The 19,888-nt window shown below is 39.0% G+C and overlaps 1 protein-coding gene across 4 annotated transcripts in view; it reads right to left on the bottom strand.

Annotated features, from left to right (window-relative positions):
- Positions 1 to 19,888, bottom strand: part of TRAF3IP1 (TRAF3 interacting protein 1) — a 46,135-nt gene that overhangs the window by 13,798 nt on the left and 12,449 nt on the right. For 3 of the 4 annotated variants that reach the window (XM_064452190.1, XM_064452187.1, XM_064452188.1), the window contains 7 exons: positions 15,192 to 15,267; positions 9,228 to 9,326; positions 2,890 to 2,980; positions 2,063 to 2,146; positions 1,304 to 1,424; positions 1,128 to 1,164; positions 290 to 366 (listed from right to left, as the gene is read on the bottom strand). In XM_064452190.1, the coding sequence (XP_064308260.1) occupies positions 290 to 366; positions 1,128 to 1,164; positions 1,304 to 1,424; positions 2,063 to 2,146; positions 2,890 to 2,980; positions 9,228 to 9,326; positions 15,192 to 15,267 (585 nt within the window). Of the gene's footprint in view, positions 1 to 281; positions 367 to 1,127; positions 1,165 to 1,303; positions 1,425 to 2,062; positions 2,147 to 2,889; positions 2,981 to 9,227; positions 9,327 to 15,191; positions 15,268 to 19,888 lie in introns of all 4 variants that reach the window. The other variant, XM_064452189.1, reaches the window with a different exon arrangement.

Raw genomic sequence — 19,888 nt, 5'->3', positions numbered from 1 at the left:
TGAAACCAGCAGCCATTGTTTTGGAAAACAAAAAAATAGGCTAAAGAAGGCTCCCTGAAAAATTGTATTGAAATACTGAAGAACGACGAAAATTGAAGGTGAGAACGAGAGAGCACTACACAGAGAAGGTAACAATATCTGACAGACTGATAGAGGAAAAAAAGCAGAACAACACACATCAGGTAGGAAGGCTTGATCATAAATGGCAAAAACATATTTAAGGCAGAGAAAAGGGTCAGAGTTACAATATTTAATATTCACAGTTCTTTGAAGGCCATTACCATCTTACCCTCTCTGACATCTTTGATGATTTCTGTGATGCTTCATAATCTTTCTTTGTTTCTAGGATTCTTTTTACAAGCCCACCTGTTGAAAAATTGTTGACAATTGTTTTCAATGTAAACAACTTCTAGAGCACCATGAACACATTCTATTATGTATTTTACTTACTGAGATACAATGTGTGTGTTATTTGATCTATTTTCTCCAGTGTCCTCTAAATCAACCTGTATCATCAGTATCATTTATTGAACGACTTTTGGCACAGAACCATATCCTTGAGGTGTATTAACAAAAAGGCTGTTCCTTGGCACCCCTCTTTTGGAAGAATTCAAGAACTGCACATTACAGGTATGTAGACAGATATGTATTTTCCTTTGCTAGGAATTTTTGGATGCAGATAAGTATATCTGCCTAAATCACACCCAATTTAACCATAATGGAGGATCAGAGATCTGAGGTCACGAGTAAGCATAAATGTTGTTAAGAACCAGTCCATCAATTTTCAATAACATGCCTTGAACAGCCAATACCATCTCAGATCTCAGATCTGACAAGCTGTACCTGACATTCAAAGAAGCATTAAATTTATGACTTTTATGCAGAATTGTAAATACTGCTGACATTAAAGATGTATAGAAAATCTGTACTTATCAGTTGCAAATCCAGCTGCTCAACTAAACAAGACTGCATTTGATAAATAATTTCTGTTTTTCTTGCAAAAGTTGCAAGCTCCTACCCTCAGGAGGTATTTTCCTGCTTTATTCAGCATTTTAAGTGTTCAGCATTTGGTTTAAACCCATGGTTTTATTCTACATATACATAAATATATGTAAAAGCAAACATACCATGCTTTTCATCCTCAACCAGCTCCACATCTGGCTCCTACACATGCAGGAAGAGAGCTTTAGTTGCAATAAGCTGGCATTGTTATAATATACAACTATTCAAAAATATTCAGCTAGAAGCTACTTAAACAAGTAAGTTATGGAAAAAGGTTCTATAATTTACAACATGAACAGACCATTTCCATCTCTGGCATTTCTGGCAGTGGCAGTGCTGCCTCCACCACAAACTGGTCATCATCATCATCAGAAATCTGCTGGTCTACGATCACATTTGAGACTGTTTTACCACTACCACTCCTGAAAGAGACACAATGAAAAATGAAAACCTATTAAGATCTGTCCAAGCCTACTGAGATCTATCCAGAATAGAAGAGACAAGCTTCCTCCCTTCCTCCCATCAAATAAAGCAGCACCATCTAAAGAACAGAAAATTCTGTCATTTCTATTCACTGCCCAACTCCACAAACAGTGAGCCCTCCTTCTCTCATAAAAGGACGTATATTTTCCTTCTAAACACACTATTTCAGTGACTGACACTTATCAGAGATCAAGTAAGCCATTCTGTCTGTAGTTTCAAATGGCTGTTTCAGGCTTTTCTGAACATGGGATATTCACTGCATGTTTTACACATCTCTTCTAGCGGCAGTCTAGATTAACGTTCTAGGGTTATCTGTTTCAGAGTTCCCAAAGGCAAAAAAATTAAATTATATTTTTGAACTTCCATTTGTGACTACCAACCATAACTTTTAGATAATGTGCTGGATTTGCAGAAACAATAAAACAAATAAAGCAGGCCTGAATTTTCCAGTCTGAATCAACGAGCACTGGGATGATCCATCCTAAAGCTGTTGAGCAGCAGCTGAGGCACAGAAGATCTGAGAATACTGTGGCACAAAAGCTAAAAACTTCTGCTCTGCATCTCCCAAATTCCTTACCTTTCTGGAAGTAAGGCCTCTGTGCTTTCTTGACGTTTCACTCGGGGTGGTGCTGGTCTTGCACTGCTAGGACGGGGAATGCGTCTGCGGTAACAAAGAGGCTTTTTCATTTATACTATAAAAGGAAGTCTCACATGCCCTCCAAAGGAACAGACATGTACACACACATGAGCTGACTAAATTAGTCCATGCACAACAACACTGAAAACACCCCCAGGGTATAACCTAATATCACAAGACTTGCTATCCTAGTAGGGGTCTAGGAAAATCTAGAAAATGTGTCCTAAACCAAAAAAACTATGATTGTGTAAAACCACATCTTGATTTGGCTCATTAAAAAATAACCTGTGTTCAACACAGCTATTTACTGTTAACAACAAATTTAGCATTAACAATACACATTGCAATGTAAACGTGTAGAAAAAAAATATTTTCACAAGTGATGCAATTACGCAAGCCTTTGCTGGGCAAAAAAAAAAAGTGAACTGGGATTTGAAAGGCAAGTTCATCTTATCCGTAACACCATACGTACGAAAGTCACATATATAATGCAATGTTCTTCTCCAGGCGGCCCTAATTTTAAGAACACTACATTGAAGCACTTTATGGATTAAGAAACTAAGTCCAAAACACTTCACAATGTTAAAGTTTTCTTAAAAGGAGGACATGAAAGTGAATAAACGGAACCATACATGGGATAATACTTATTATTTGGTACCACTAGCAGAAACACACCGCTCGAAGTTTTCTTGCTGCTTTCAAATGGACTGTGTTATCACCAGACACATCATAGTTTGATTCAAACAGAATAAAGGATAGAAACTAACCTTTCGATGGGCCGAGGTGGAAGATCATTAGGTACTTCACCATTTTCAGATACTGCAGGCTTTTCAGGAGCCATGTGCTCTGCCTCTCCTTCTATTAAACGAAACAAACATACAATTTTGGCTTAGCTGGCAGCGCAAATCTTACAACAGTATTTTGAATCTTATCAACACTATACTTGAATGTGTGCTCATGAAATACATCACATGACAAACTTAAAATTAGAAATAAAATTCTGTAAGCTTATATAAAAGTTAGATGTGTAAAAACTGGAAGTTCACAAGTTCTGAGCATTCACAATTCAAAAGGGACACTGAAAAAACATTTAAACTTTATTTTTCATTTGTTTCTTAATATTGTGAAATTCCCTCATCTGCGAAAATCTCACTCAATTCTTCCACAGTTGCATGGTAACATCTGCAGTATTTTAAGTTGCTCATTATACAGAATCATAAGAGAGAAAGATGTATTAAAAACCCTATATTCTCTACACTGAGGTTTTTTTAAACCTTTCTTTTGTTCACCATAACTTTTTATTTTCCTCTACTGGTATTCTTAGTTGACCCAGATTTGAGCAGGGGGTTGACCTCCATCTGTCTGTCCCTTTCAACATCAAGGATTCTATGACTTGAGGATGAGGCTTCTTCTGTAATCCCACGATGGTTATGCTTTCCATAGGATTGACTATTTGCAATTTAAATCGGACAGAACTAGTTTAATGGCTCCTTCCCCGTTGATAGGTTTCCTACCAAGTTACTCTGACCAGTCCAGTTTAGTTAATGGCATGAACTGACACCTGCCAAACTCAGGTTAGACCATTCTCTATAATGGCAGAGAACAAGGTGAATGACATCTTTGCCTTGAAAATCTAACTGCGCAGGATTACGGATGTCATTCACCACGTTCTGCTTTATCATTTCCTACAGGTAACTTTGGTAGATAAAAAGAATTCTTGGATGTTCTTGGATTCCATCTAGAAAGCTTACTCAGATGAATGATCTGTCATTAAATATTTCTTCCATGTAATGCCATGCACAGAAAGGACTCCTCTAACACCACTGTCCAGTTCAGTGTTCCTCTGCTCTGAAATCACCAAGAATGGCACCAATGAAAGAAGGAGGCCAAAGCAGCTGGGCTTTTATAAACCCAAACTTAGGCAAAATAATGCAAGTTTGTTTTTCCCAGAGTCTACTGCGTTCCACTTTCCTAATGTGTTTGTGCATATTCTCTGAACAGTCGTTTCATGGGTAGGACCTTCTCATTTAAAACTACTGAATAGAACATATACTATATTTTGAAGAGAAAAAAATTATTTTTATACAGTGTGTTAATTCTACATATAGTCTACTGGAGAACATGAGGAAGATACAAGAGAACAAGGCTTATGAGGAGTAGCTGAGGGAGCTGGGGTTGTTTAGCCTGGAAAAAAGGCAGTTCAGGGGAGACCTTATCGCTCTCTACAACTACCTGAAAGGAGGTTCTAGTGAGGTGGGTGTTGGTCTCTTCTCCCAGATAACAAGCGATAGGACAAGAGGAAATGGCCTCACGTTGCACCAGGGGAGGCTTAGACTAGATATTTGGAAACATTTCTTCACCAAGAGGGTTGTCAAGCATGGGAACAGGCCGCCCAGGGAAGTGGTTGAGTCACCATCTCTGGAGGTATTTTAAAAGATGCGCACATGTGGTGCTTAGGGATGTGGGTAGACTTGGCAGTTCTAGATTAACAGTTGGCCTCAATGATCTTAAAGATCTTTTCCTACCTAAATGATTCTAGGATTCTATACGTAAATACACTTAACCATAAGTGCTACGTTAAGCTTTCCCTCAGTCTTACTGGAACAACCACCATGCATCATCCAGTCCTACAGTCGTTAGCACACAAGCTTGAGCGGTCCCTATGTTAAGACTAAGCCAGGCCCAAGTCAGAAAGTTGTGCTCTTTTGCTGGCTGTATCACGAGCTTCCTGCACTTCCCTGGGTACCTAACTTAGCATCCTTGCCTAACAGGATTTCAAAATTCCCCTTCCACACAGCAAAAGGCTTTTTCCCACATGATGGGGATCCCAAAAGTACAGAGTAATAAAAAAGCAGAGGTCTGCTCCTTAATAAAATACTAGATTTTGCGCAAAGATTCTGCTCAGAGCCTGTTCACACAATCAGAGGAGCTGAGACAGCCCCCTGGTGACCGTGGGTACGCTGGGTAAGTCAGACCCAACAAAGAACTCTTTGGCAGCCTTTATAGCAGCAGGCTTGAAGAGATGTGTGAGCGCGTCCAGGATTTTTACTTTTTTGTGTGTTACATTCAGTCTGTTAATAGTACAGCTTTACTTGTCATACTGGAAAGCCATCACTGACCTTTTGGTACAGCACATTTCTGCAGGTTTGTGGGAAGCATTTACAGTCCTCCCTTGCCTCTACATACACCCAGCTCCCAGAAAACAACACCTGCAAGAATCTCTACTTTTGTTTTCAAAGAAACAGCTACCGTCAAGCAAGGAGCGCAGACTGCTAAAGGAATTTAGCTTTTGGAGCAGCTATCAGCCACAGTCAAAGTCTCAGCTGATTTCTTGCTCTCGCTACATCCTGACATGCATCATGCTGACATAACAGCTGCTCACAAGATAGAAAGTCAGCAGTTGCAAGGAGTCCTGCAGGCATTCATTTACTCTACGTGAAAAATGAGCATCTCTTAAAATCTCACTTCCCTGGTTCATCCCAGCCCCACAGTGCCAGCGGATGGTATCACAGCACAATGCTGTGACACCTGCACAGAGCAAACTAAGAGATGCTTCAGGGACCTCCTATATACCAGATTTCCAGATTCCAGTCTATTACTGGCCCAATTATCCAGTTATCTGAGGAAAGGTTTTGTGGATCACTTTCCCTTCTAACGTGAAGGGAAGCCACAAACGCAACAAGTAATAGTAGGAGGGAGACAAAGTCATGCACTGACATTAATAAAATAGAAAAGGTTATGTTTTATTAATCTGGTTGTTGCAATAATTACCTGTAATGTATTGCATAAAGTTCCCCACAGGTTCTGCTTATTTTCAAGGTAGAACTTGTGAATTGCTCATAACCTATTAATTTCTGGTGGTTTGGTTTTTGTTTTTTGTTTTTTTTTTTTTTCTTTTAAACACTTAACCCAAAGCACCGAGTACTTTCATAGATGACTTTTTGGTATTCCTTTACATAGAAACTACTTGGATAAATTCTACCTAAAGCATTCAAACACAACTAAATTATGTTTTGTTACAGTTTAAAAATTCTTTAATACATAGGATAAAAGGGAAAAAAAGCACTACATTATCAAAGTGCTTTATTTATTAAAAGTACTGTTTTTTCTATTAGAAGTTTTTACTAACAGTGGTATGTTCGTTGCTAGTCTTTTGTCACTATAATGTTCCTGAGTTGCTGGCAATTCACCTGAAAATAACAAATACAGTGATTTTTTTCAGGTAAGTTACATAAGTTCTTTATTAATAATCTGACCAAGTTAGGCATGAAGCACACAACAACTACAGCCAGCTTCTGCCTTGGGAACTACTGTCAGGACTGGAAGAATAGGGACAAACACATTAGGGAGTGTTTCCAACAAACTCACACTTTTCGGCTAAACACAGCAATGTCCTGGTCACTAAGCAGAACATATTCATCAGAAATGAAACATTTTTTTAAAAGTCAAAAGACATTGGAGGAGCAAAACGTTTGTCTTGATAGACTGAGTAGACAGTCCTGAAAGTTAAATGAGATGTGTAAAAAGTGAATTGTATAAATCTGTACAACAGATTTGAGAGGCAAAGCCATGCCAATCTACTTTGAATTAGGAAAGCCCAGGGACTGCTCACCCCTCAAAGTAAGTTTACACAGTCCAGAACTAAAGTTCCAGAGGAAATTCTGCAGCAGTTCACAGAGTGTAATACTTACAGTAGTCCCAAGTACCCCCCAAACCCTTGAAAACCTTGTGGAAGAACTATCTTTAGCTCTTCTGACTAACCTACTCCAAAGACGGGTTTGAAGTTGTGGAAGGACAGCGACTGTGATTTTCAAGAAGTTTCAACACCCAGTTTCCATCTAATTCCACTGGAGTTAGCTGGAGTATAAATCTAATGCACAATTAACCAACCAAACAGTGTCACAGACCAGCTACATAAGCAAACAAGACAGTGCCTACGCATCTTGCAAGGACTGTGATTTCCAGGATGCAGTGACAAACTAAGCAGAGTTTCAGTAGTTTCCTAAACCCTTCCGCTACTGTAAACTGGCACTGCCACCAGATAAGCACCCCTGCCTTCATACCGCCCATTCCCTCTTGTTCGCCCATGCATTCACACACTGCGTGAAGAACTGGATCAGCACAACTTGGTTTAAGACACTGCCCTCGCAGCCCCTCTGCCAAGCTAGTAGAAAGGACGTTCATATTTTACATATACGCCAGTTCTCTGTGGATGGGTGGCTGCAACGGCTCAACTGCATGAGTGACATCTTAAGGTTATTTTGAGATGAACTTCAGAAAGGAGCCTGGAATTGCTCCTCCTAATGAAGTGTTTGTCAATATAATTACCAAAACTGTGAGAAGACAAACAGCACCACTGAAACTCCCCAAAAAGCTCATTTTAGAATTTAACAAGGTTCAGAAAAATCTTAAATCACCACCAGCTTCTGAAAAAGCCTCATGCAGGCCTACACTTTATTGAGTGACCATGAAGTGCAACTGTTCCTCCCTTCTTGCCACAGTGGGTGCATTTATGTGCATATGTCTAAAGGAAGTGGAACTTAAGTAACTTCAGGGGTATATGAGCGAATAGCTCAGATGGGCCAAAACACTCTTCTGCCAGAAAGCTTTAAACATATACTTCTTATTTAAGAGGCTACCATAAACTAGCCAGTGAAGGTTCCTAAGGGAGGACACCAAGGGAGAATGACTGCTGATGCTGACAAATGCTCATTTATAAAGGGAAAAAAAAACAAAACCAAAAAACACCCACACCATAATGGAAAGCTTCAGGGCCTCAATGCTCAGAAACAGAATATAAGACTGAAGCAGAATGAAGAAATAGAACTGCTAAAGATCCAGGAAAATAAGCTTATTTCAGCCACTGAGCAATGTTTCTGAAATCATATAAATAATTCTTCCTTTGTAAACCTTCATAACTTTCATTTGTAGTTAAAGACACAAGAACACAGCAAGAAGGGTCATGTGATCACTGATTTGTGATTACTGCCAAATAGCATCCAACTTAGCTATCTGCAATGACTGTTCTTATCGACTCTCATAACCGATATCATATTCCAACTGTGAAAGCTATTAAATGTGTGGATGACAATTTCATCTCTATGAGAACTTACAGAAAACTAAGGTTCACTAACGTGCTTCTATGTTACACTATCTTATTGAATAAAGCTGAAAGTAAAGAACAGTCAATACAGTATTTGGTTCTTATACCACCTGAGAATCCAATCCAAATCAATAATGAACCTGGGGGTACTCCTCTTACATACCTTCAAATAAGAAATAGAGGAATATAAAGTTATGGAATAACAGATACATTCCAATAGACAAGACAGCTCCAAAAGATTAAAAGTAATAAAAGGAATTAGCGTGGAAGCTCTCCCAGTTGTGTAAGGTCACAAAAATGTCTTGGCCAACCATCTACGTTTCATTAGACTGACACAGCTATGAGGCCCTGAAGGCCACACACGGACTGGGAAACAGCCTTTGACCTCCCACATATATGGTATCAACTCTCCTAACTAGGTCAGGCATCTGGATCTGGAGAAAACAAAAACGCAGCTTTTTGCTTAAATCACAGTTATCCCTCCTACATTTTGCTTCTATGGCTCCACATATACCGTAGCTGGATACAAATACCTCATTAACAACATATGTCTTGGGAGCTATATACAACTTGGAAAAAAAATGGAGAAATAAGAATGCAGAGATGGAATTTTCCTCTAAAATCCGGTAAAATGCAAACGCTAAGTGAGACTCGCAAATACTTGTACAAAAAGGCAACGTGCATTGATTCAGTTCTTACATAGAACAAGTCACCAAGGGATTCAGGCGCAGCAGCCCTGCATTTACCTTGGGACACTGTAAGCTCTGGTCTCTGTGAAAACTTGTGTTAGAGCAAGGAAAGAAAATAAGGGTAACTGTTTTATCAGGGAACATACATTTTTCAAACCAGGACATTGATCACAAGATGTGATTAAAAAACAAGGCAGCAGTTGCATTAAGCGTAAACCCCCCTCCTTAAATAATTTAGCTGCATGGATTCAAGTTCGACCCTGAAGCACTCAAGTTAGACTTTCCAAGGCAGTCAAGTTTTTATTGTCCCTACCTTTCTGTTTAACTGCAAGTCCTGGTTCAGTTTTCTCTTGCAGTTTAGCAACACTCTCCTCTGAAATTTTGTCTGCCACACTCTTCATTTCCACAGTTCCTGTAACAAGAGTTTATAGTCAAATGAAACTGAAGATACAATAAAAATTTAATATAAAAAGCCATGCTCAATACCTGTTACAGTTACTATTTCTTTAAATGCTATCCTAGTTTAATAAACCATCCTGAGTGTAAATAAATAACTTTCAAAGTTCACGATGACTTTTTACATGACTGCTGATTGAACCCCTTGTGTTACTGCAAAATAATGGCAACTTCTTCAGTTCAGAAAGGATTTACGAATATTATTTATTAGCCTCATAGCTGGTGAAACAATACAATATTTACCTAATAAAGTCTAAGTAATTACTAAAATACACAGTATTGTTTGTATACTACTTGGAATGCATAATACACTTCAGTTTGTTTCAAAGACTTCAGCTTTAAACACATTTCATACTAAAGCCATTAAGAAATCAAGAAAAGCTGATTTCTGGCAGCTGAACTCCACAACTTGCTGGTAATGCCACGGAAAAGCCTAGTCCACAAACGTTGTTCACTTTTGATACTATCTGAAATGGTTTCATTTTTGCAAAAAATTAAAGACCATTTCATCTACCAATTATCTTGAATTAATTCCCCCAATTACAATAGGACGACGTTGACAAAAGCAAAGTAACATACAGTGGAAGAAAGCTGAAATATTCAGGTATACATCTGATTTCTAATTTATCTGCCCAGGGAGAAGAGACATTCAGGATGGAGGGATGCAAAGAAGAAACAATTCAGCACCATTTGTACATCATTCCTGAATATATACCTGTGCATTGAACACACATGGTCAAGACACATTAAACTATTCATATGGTTTGTCAAGATACGTACAGAATGGGTAGAATATTTAGAATAGAATAGAATCATTTAGGTTGGAAAAGACCTCTAGTATCATCAAGTCCAACTGTCATTCGAACACTACTGTGTCTCTTAAACCATGCCCTGAAGTGCCGTGTCTACACTTCTTTTAAATACCTCCAGGGATGCCAACTCCACCACCTCTCTGGGCAGCCTGTTCCAATGTCTGACCACTCTTTCAGTAAAGAAATTCTTCCTAATACCCAATCTAAACCTCCCCGATGCAGCTTGAAGCCGTTTCCTCTTGTTCTATTGCCAGTGACCTGGGAGAAGAGACCAACCCCCACTTCACCACAACTGCCTTTGAGGTAGCTGTAGAGAGCAATCAGGTCTCCCCTCAGCCTTCTCTTCTCCAGGCTCAACAACTCCAGCTCCCTCAACTGCTCCTCATCAGCCTTGTTCTCCAGACCCTTCACCAGCTTTGTTGCCCTTCTCTGGACACGCTCCAGCACCTCAATGTCCTTCTTGTACTGAGGGGCCCCAAACTGAACACAGTGCTCAAGGTGCGGCCTCACCAGTGCCAATTTAGCTTTAGTCTTATCATTAAATATATATATACACACACACAGAGGCACCCCTTCACTTGGAGTAATATGTTCAGTTCTCACACTCTTCAAAATGCAGCAGAAGCAGAACAGATTCAGAAATAGACAAGATTACAGAAAAACCACACGTGTTTAAAACAGAGGTACCCAAAGTGCTGCCCAGGAACTGAATGCAGCATTTCCGAGTCTCCTTATCTGCAAACAGTTAACTGTAGTGCAAAGGTAAAGAACAGATTCACAGGGCCCCCATCTGCAGCCAGGATACCTCAGGTAATCTTTAGATCACCAGAACAAGCGAGCAAACAGTTTTGAGTGAACAGGAAAAGATTTGCTAGGTAGAGCCCTGCCTAATGCTTGGGTTGAAACATCCAACAGTTCCAAAAGCAGCAATGAAACTACTGCAGGCAGCATAAAGCTGAAGCTTTCAGAACATACAGATCAATAGTGGAGGATCTACTCCTCCACCCCTGCCACAGGAAGCATCCACAAAGATATACAGTCCATTGCAGCAGAAATGCTGAGTTCTACTAGTTTAGGAGGAGATTAACACACAGCAGAGAAAGGTCAGCCAGCACTTTCATTTATCTGTGCTGACTAAGGCTCAATTATCGTTTTATTAAACTGAAACTAGCATTTAAACATTCATCACCAAGCTTTACAGCAATGTTACAAGTTACTCATAAGGTCTGGACCTTAGCAGAAAAGCCAAACCAATGGTGGAAAGTGAAGCACTTTATTCCATCATTTCCGTTCAGAAAGTAATTCAGTGTCTGAAAGGAAACCTATTCAGATCTCAATTAAGAGCAACTGCAAGTTTTTAAAAAATTACATTCAATTTATCAATCAGCTTCTAAATTAGCAAAAATGGTCTGTCACATGATACAATTTTTGCTGTAAGGCATGTTGCAACTATAAAAGCAGTCATTGCCTGAGTAGTAATAAATATAACATTTACTATGCAACACCAAAAAAACCCCCACCAAACACAACATTTGCTCCAATACCACTAGGAATTTGTTCGTAATAGAGGTAAGTTCTACCAGCATTTGCTTGTTTTAATTACCAGCATAGCAAATATACCTGGTTTTGCTCAACTAGTCCTCTGTTCACCACTTCAGCTTTATTTATTACAAGTTTAGTCTCCTGTTGTGCATTTATCTCCAGTTAGTATTAGAAAACACAGAAAGCTCTGATCATCATCACCAGTAACTACAGAGACCAGTGAGCAACAGGCATCAGTGTATCTCCAGAAGGTTTTTACTCCCCTCTGGATGACTTACTGGAGCACCTCTGAGCCTTAACTCACCTATTGCTGCTGTGTTAGAACAAAAAGAGGGCTAATACCCCAAAGTATTTAGCACCACTTAGGTAAACTGAAATTTGCATGCGCTGGCCTGCTGCATCACGAAAAAAGGAGTATTCTGAAATATTTACCTCAAAGCCAAAACACAGGGTAAGTCATTAACCGTATTTCATTTGTTAGAAAAACTGGATCCTCATTTTAAAGAAAGGATGATCCTATAAAATGGGGCATGTCTAGTCACTGTAGTGAGTGCCAGTTCAGGCTATAAAACAAATATTTAAATCTTGGGAAATAAAAAAAGTTATAGGATCAGCTAAGGATCACTAAGTAGTAAAATATGACTACATTTAATGGAATCCAGATGGTATTTTTCATCTACAAAATTATTAAAACCTCACAACTCATAAGTACATGAGATGTGACATAAAATTTTCAATTTTTGAGCACCAACCTGAATTAACCTCCTAAGTCAACAGACGTTCATATCCAAAGTGCCAGATCTTTGTCAAAGTGTTTAAGGTATCTAAACATTGTTTTAATTTTTTCCCCAAGTCCTTTTGAAAACATGGCTATTGGTTGATATGAAAACACTATCCAAGCTCTGATATAACTTCAGTATTTTGTCTCAGACACATGGAAACCTACTAAAACAAACCCAAAGAAAACGTGGATCCTTGCGAAGACAGAGCAACACACAATCTCTTTATATAGATTAAAAATAGTAGTAACACTGGCAGATTAAGTGTATGAATATCTTCATGCTTCATTAGTCTAAACAGTGTCTTTAGCCAGAATTAGCTATTTAACAGGTATCAGTTCACAGGTGTTATTGTATCTTCTGAACTGAGACGTTAAACTGATTTATGTACAGTGACTTCTTCAGTAGAAATAAAATAGGAGCTCCCAGGGTGCAAAACCATTGCAAGAAAACTTGAATCAGAGTAAATTATCAGGTCACTGAAATAGGACTAGGAGGGAAAAGGGCACTTAGATACAGACAGAAATTGCAGTTATGCTGTTACTACATGAGCTGCAGTTAGCAGCCAGTTTTATTCCTTACCTACCTGTTTCTCTAGGCTCTTACGCTTGGCTTTCTTACACAAAGGGCTAGTAGTACTAAGTTTAGATTCATTTCTTCCTGATGTGAAAGTACCAAGTATTTAGGATATTCTGAAGGTAATCTAGTTTCGATTTAGTATGCAAATACAGTATTTAATACACTTACATAGAAAAGCTCATGACATAGCCAACTGCAATGAAGCACCTTAACGGATAAAATAAAATTATTTACTTATTTAATAAAGCCTGGCACAACTGTCTATTACACTCAGTTAAAACTATCTCAGGACTAAAATCTTCACTTAAATCCTATCTAAAGAGTCTAAGAGAAATGACTAATGCAGGTGCAAGGCAGATGAGGAGGAATGTTTATTGAGGATTGTAACATTTGTTAAATAGCTCCACTCAACAAAGACTCAGAAGAGGTTATCACCAAAGGCTGCCAAAATGGTCTGTAATCAATACAATTACAGTTTATATCTATCCACTTCCTGATGAGCAAGTACAGATACCACGCATCTGTTATTACAGGTGACAGCCTTGACAGACTTAGCACCGAAGCAAGGACGAGATGACTACAGAGCTACATCCTCATCTGCTGTCAAGACTAGCGCAGCCAAGATTCAGTCTGGAGTCTTGGCACTGCACACCCATCAGCGCTGGTGGCCACAATGCTACCAGGGGTGGCTCCTGGCCATCACAAAGAGATGGGCCTTTTACAGATTCTCACTTCTTGCTAATAATTCCTCAACAACAAATAAATATCTGGCCTTCCTTCCCCAGCACTCTCAGAAGAAATGCCACAGGGCTTGATTCCTTACACCTGGCTGAGCTACTGTGGAAGATGACATGGGACAGGATTCAGTACTGATGATACCCAGATCACCTTCCCTGTTCCCACTCAAATATCAAGGTCCTAGCCTGACACCAATCTGGGTGCAAATACAGTTGACCACAGCTGTAATGAGACACACTGGAGAGTCACAGATCTACAAACCTGTGCCATTGTTTCAGTAGTCAGAGGAATCTTCTCTCATCCCAGAGGTTCTGCTTAACAGTTTATCTTCACCTGTTCTCCAGCTTACACTTGCAGCATTGTAAATGTCTCAAGCTATGGAAATCACTCAGAAAGGTTTGGCTTGTCTTGAATTCACCCAACCATCTTTTCACTGAAGAAACTCCAGAAAGTTTACACAAATGTGGATGGTTTAATGTAATGCTTATCAAACAAATACCCAGGGAAACTCGTTTTTGCACTGGTCAGTACTCAGGGAACATGCCTTTTTGTTTGTTTGTTTTCTTGGTTGGGCTTTTTTTGACAAATATGACCTTTTCATTTATAAACCAAAAATTCCTAAAGACCAAACACTAAGACTTCAGATCCTTGAGAAATGATTGAAAAATTCAGAAAATAAATGAAGTTTGAATTCCCTAGGCAAACTGAGGAAGAGCACTCTTCCTAAATATTAGTAAGTGATGAAGTTACAAATTTAGGGTTCATGGCTGTATGATTTAACCCTAAAGGAAAGTACATCTTGCCTCACAATGTCTTTCATCTTACTAAAACAACCTTAAACAACAGATCTTCGGTCTTACTAAAACAAAAATACTGCTCTGTTGTAAACATTTCAAACCTTTACACGTGACTTTATGTAAAGGTAATGTGCAATAGTTTTATCAACTCAAACATACTGTCCACTAATCCTCAGTGATAAAAAAAGAAAAAAGCATCCCAAAGTTCTGGAAGGCATATTTGTCTGAACTTGCTAGATTATGAAGCAAATAAACACTTCTGTGAAAATAATAGAAAAAGAAATAGTTATAGACCAACTAAAAAAGCCCATTCAAAGAGAATACTATAAATATCAAGAGCAGGCTCAATTTACATCTGCAATTGTGCATGAGGAATGCGAGCAAACTGAACTGAGTACCACTTCCTATGTATCAAATTCATGCAGAAAAATTGCCTGTTGGATTCATAAATGCAGACTGGGAGTATAAAGCAAGCACTGATAAATAATAAACATGGATATTTAAGTATTTATGCTATTCCTATTCAATAACTCTCCAGCATATTTAATGGAAATAATATCCGCCCTCTAGTTACCTTCTCCTCCGGGTCTGGAACGTTGCCTCGATCCTTTTGTTGAAGGCTGTCTTGATATTCCTGCAGAACTTTCACTCTTAAAAAAAAAAAAAAGCCCACAAATTGATACAATTGTATAATAAATATTATATATTTCTATATAAAATTTACTTACATGTGTTGCTTTTTACCTGTATGCACTATATGTAAAAAATATTAACTTACAAAACTGACCCACACATATAAGTTTAAGCATACGTCAAGTTTATTTTCCTCAAAGTCTGCAGGTGTTTTTCCTGGATACATGCTAGCTATTTTCTTTTAAATGAACTTATATGATTAGATATCAGTATTGTAAAGACAAATTCCAAATATGACCTAAGACTATCCAGGGCAGAGCAATCTTGTGAAGCCTGCAGAGCATCTAAGACGCCACTGCTGGTCTTGGGACATAATGCCTAGTTACCAGTGAGCTACTGAAAGAAATAAGATGCTTACAATCACCTATATGTTTCAGCTACATCAGATACACAGTTCCTCTTTAACCCTCTGGAAAGTCTTTTAAATTTAATTCCAAAACAGAAGCAAAGACTAAAAAACCGTGCCACTAGACTTGCATAGTCCTTTACTCAAATGGCAACTTTCCTGTACAAAGACCCTGGAAAAACTAAGAAACGAGTCCTGTCAGAAAGTCCAGCAAACAAGCAATGGACGATCCGAAGGCACAACTGGTACAGAAAGGAGGATAAGAGTTCAAAAGTGGACAAGATCAAAGTGGAGGAAAATTCAGGACAATTCTGGGGACTCTGACCTTAGTCCAAAAGTGACTCAGAGAGGCCAGGAAATGAAAGCAGGCAAGCATACACAAGAATTATTTTTTTCTCCGGATATAGCTTGCACTGGCTGAAGTCAAGAACATCAGACTGACAATACTTTCTGCAAAGGCACTATGTTGCAGAGGGGCAGGTTCGTGAGAGCTGCCACAACTATAGGCAGGGTATACTACAGATTTACTACTACCTGAAGCACACCTGGGGCCCAAATGCCTCCAGAGAAGGTCCAAGGTGTAAAGGAGGACTCCTGCCAGCCCAGCAAAACTTGTAGTTATGGGGTCAGGGTGGCAAGGAGGCAGTCCATCTCCTTACACCAATCTTGACCAGCAGAAGGTGCAGACCTCTGCTTACGTGATGATGGAGCCAGCAATGGGATCTGGCCCACCATGAACACATGCAGGGCTTTCCACTTCTTACAGGACTGTACACACTAATAAACCAGTAGCTTTCAACAAGCCATTCATGCTTCTAATAACTTCCCTGTCCTTTATCCAACTCCCTGATTTCATAAGCAACATTTGTTGCCAAAGAAGCATCTACCTCTGACCACAACAGATGAAGTACAGGTGATTTATAGAATACCATTTTATGTTTCTATGCTTTTTATCCCTATAATATACCTCTGCATCTTACTCAAAACCCTGAAACGTTTAGCACCTCACAGGATTTCCTCCTGATCTGCTTTTTTGTAGTTTGTGTGAATTAACAGTCCATGCAGTTGGCATCCAAGATTTGTCGCCAGCCCTGCTAATAATGTCCATAATAACATAAATGAGAATTACAAATTCTTCCATTTTTGTGCAAATGTTAACTTTATATATTCCAATAACCTGTAAGAGAAAATTGTCAAATTACACACTGTAAAACATTCATTTTCCATAATACCTTGCATATAGGACAAGAGACCATACATGTTGTAACAGAAGATAACACTACAATATTCAACACTATAATACTCAAACTACTTTAGGTGACCATGCAAAAGAAACACCCCACTTCTACAAGCTTACAACAATATACCCACTGGCCCAGGAGACACAGCTACATGGAGAAGGGGAATGAAGTTGATGGCGTCAGGAATGCTGTGGTAAGTTTGCTTTAAAGGCAAATGTTGTTTTTTTATATGCTGTAATGCACCACAGGCTCAATAGAAGTTCTTGACAAAGCAAGGAGAAATGCTTATTAACAACAGATAATCACAGTATGCAACTGCAATAAACGGAGTAGTTGAACTGTTTCAAGGTGCTTTATAAGCAAGTGAGAAGTCTACGTGAGCGTCAGCTTCAACAGTTAATTTAGGTCCTTTAAAAACTACATCTCCTTCACTTCTATAACTGTAATATAACATACATGCCCAGAATTTCAATTATTCGATCAGCCAAAAGAAAGCCCTACATCCTACACTTTGCAAAAATCTAGTTGAATGGACAGTACATGGTCCTGTTTTTAAATAAACTAGTTTTCACTTGCACTATCTTCATGGGATTATTACAATTATTATTATTTGACCCACAACCAGAGCTACCAATACTTCTGTTTCATTCTCTAGAAAATGCTGGCATATTATAAAGAAGAACAGACAGAAGTAAAAAATGCATAGCTAATACTGAAGTGGTTAATCTTAATCTTAGGTCATCTTAATTACTACCATCTTTCACAATCACAACACTATGCAAGGAGCAAAAGTAAAGCTTACATACCATCAAAGTCTGGCTCTACGGGCCCGCAGGCCGCATCTGGTAGACTCAAACTTCAGCAGCTCTTGGGGTGATGTAATTATTAGCACAGGTGGGGAAGGAGTTCAGAATAGGTGCTGAGGCTTCTGGAGGAGTGGATTCAGTCATTTATTTATGTCAGGTAGTGACTACAAACACCGCTTAACATTTTTGTAGAGCCACATGTGCACACTGGCAACAGGTGCAAAGTAAAAACTAAAATTTAATCGCTATGGTAGCACACAAAAACAAATCCCACAATATTTATGATTTGAGTCTTTCCAAAGGGAGATAAACTAGGTCATTCTTCTTACAAATCCATAGGCTCCAAGACTTTGAAAAGCAGTGACTGGAGCCATTAAAAAGAAATCTTACACCATCCTGGAAAAAACATATTAAAGTGGAATCCTAGATGGATGTATACACACTTCCCAGTTTTCAGTAATTACATTTCTATTTGGAGAGGATACAGCAGCCTGCTGTAAACCTTCCAATCTGCTGCTTTGTCCTCATAATTAACCTTTAAATAGGTTGAATTTTACTTTAAGACATAAGAAACAATGATTTCTGACATTTCAGCAGGTCAAGAAAAGGAATATGTTTTGAAAAGTCATCCTGCCAAACTGCTAATTACTCCCCCTTTCCATGCAACAACCAACCTCTATATTCATGAAAGGATGTCATGAACAGTTTCTATCAGTGACTTTTATACTGCTCTCCTAACTAATTCTGAACATGCTTAACATGCATCTAACTCTAGCCACAGCCACTCCATGCACCAACAATCGAAGGCAGGAAAACCACTCCCACCCAAGCAAGAAAGGGGGACAACTCATTGTGTAAATAGGCCGGAGGGATTTTCCCCTTCTAATTCATCACTGAACATGAGCCAGCAGTGTGCCCAGGTGGCCAAGGCAGCCAATGGCATCCTAGCTTGTGTCAGGAATAGTGTGGCCAGCAGGAGCAGGGAGGTGATCGTGCCCCTGCACTCGGCACTGGTGAGGCTGCACCTTGAACACTGTGTTCAGTTTTGGGCTTCTCACTACAAGAAGGACATTGAGGTGCTGGAGCGTGTCCAGAGAAGGGCAACGAAGCTGACTTACATTTTAAAATTTTGTGCCACAGACTATTCTTCAGCAAATAAACACAGCTCATTTCTAATGCTTTTACTGCAAGCTATATACCCCTCAAAGACTTTCTTTGCTCTTTCCCTCAAACTGCTTTATTCCCAGTATTATTCTTAAATCGGCTATCATTATCAATAGGCATACTTTATTAGTGTGCAACAGCAACAAGGAAAGATCTCTGTTTGCTAAGGTGACTTTGACTGCTGTGGTGATAAAACTTAAGAAAATATAAATCAGTTATCGTTTCCTCACATGAAGGCTCACACAGTGCTGTTCTATTGGCGTTAGCTTCTGCTAATGAAAACCTTTCAAATGCAAAAATAACTATTAGAAAAACCCCACTTTTCAAAACATAGGTTTTAATGATGGATTTATATTACATGAGCCACTTATGAATAACTGACACCAAAAAGAGGGTCATTCACAGCACCGGAACAAAAATATATGAGCCACATCCAGCAGATTTCCATGGAATGATTCTCTCTGCTGCTTCTAGGGCAGTTATGTCTTTTTTTCATTCAGTAGTTGTTTCATTATATAGTTGAGATGCGTTCCAACAGAAATAGAAGTTCATTAGATATGACTTAGAGGCTGTTTCAAGTGACCAGTTCCAGAGCAAAACAGTTTGCAGGGCAAAAATAAAAGTCATTATAGAAGTGGCCAAAAGTGACAGGATATTACAAAAAGCTTCAGCCAAGAGTTTCAGCAGCCATCTGTAAAATGGAAGAGACTATTCCAATGTGTTTGGCCTTAGGGGTAAATAACATACCTGTTCTGCAGCCACTTTCATATAAACAGCAGCATACGCTCAGAAGCTCTACACCCTCAATCACCTTTTGTCAAAAGACAAAGTTATCTTTATTATTTAGAAGGTAAATCAGTCTTGCTGCAAAGTGTCCATTTTGAACAAGACTTCTACCTGAGATGGACTGAGAGCTAACAGAATACAACTCAATCTGCTCTGATCAAAAACAGCGTGGTATGCCACAGCTAGCCTTGAAGCAGCAAGTAGACGTCTTCCGATTGCCATGTGTTAGCCAAAT

Source organism: Phalacrocorax carbo, chromosome 5 (genome assembly GCF_963921805.1).
Source record: "Phalacrocorax carbo chromosome 5, bPhaCar2.1, whole genome shotgun sequence".
Taxonomy (NCBI): Eukaryota; Metazoa; Chordata; class Aves; order Suliformes; family Phalacrocoracidae; genus Phalacrocorax; species Phalacrocorax carbo.
This window is presented reverse-complemented; position numbering and strand designations above follow the sequence as displayed.